Source organism: Condylura cristata, unplaced genomic scaffold, assembly GCF_000260355.1.
Source record: "Condylura cristata isolate star-nosed mole 26May11 unplaced genomic scaffold, ConCri1.0 scaffold00006, whole genome shotgun sequence".
NCBI lineage: Eukaryota > Metazoa > Chordata > Mammalia > Eulipotyphla > Talpidae > Condylura > Condylura cristata.
In genome coordinates, this window is record NW_004567107.1 from 510,746 (window position 1) to 511,196 (window position 451).

At 71.8% G+C, this 451-nt stretch overlaps 1 protein-coding gene across 1 annotated transcript in view; it reads left to right on the forward strand.

The window, feature by feature from the left end:
- The window catches only part of LOC105853264 (potassium channel subfamily T member 1-like), a 4,057-nt gene extending 4,024 nt beyond the window's left edge, over positions 1-33 (forward strand). The window contains exon 4 of the mRNA XM_012721169.1: positions 27-33. Within this exon, the coding sequence (XP_012576623.1) occupies positions 27-33 (7 nt within the window). The remainder of the gene's footprint in view (positions 1-26) is intronic.
- The last annotated feature ends 418 nt before the right edge of the window (positions 34-451 follow it).

The window sequence follows — 451 nt, forward strand, 5'->3', positions numbered from 1 at the left end:
CACCCCTCTGGTTGTCCTGCCCCCAGGGTGTGAGCCCCTGGCCCCAGAGCCCAGGGCCCGGCTGGCCGGCCCAGCAGGCTCGGCTTCTCCAAGGCCTAGACGGAGCCCTGCGGACCCGGGTGGACGTGCTGGGCGGGGCTCACGCGCCCAGGCCGGCAGGCGGCAGCCGCGCTGACCCTGCTGTGCCCGCAGGCCCGACCCCCACTTCCTGGAGGCCATCTGCTGCTTCCCCATGGTCTACTACATGGAGGGCTCCGTGGACAAGTGAGCGCGTCCTCCGGGGTGGGGGGGCGCCGGTGCCCGCAGGGGCCCCGGGAACCCAGGCCGCGTCTCCCCAGCCTGGACAGCCTGCTGCAGTGCGGCATCATCTACGCGGACAACCTGGTGGTGGTGGACAAGGAGAGCACCATGAGCGCCGAGGAGGACTACATGGCGGACGCCAAGACCATCG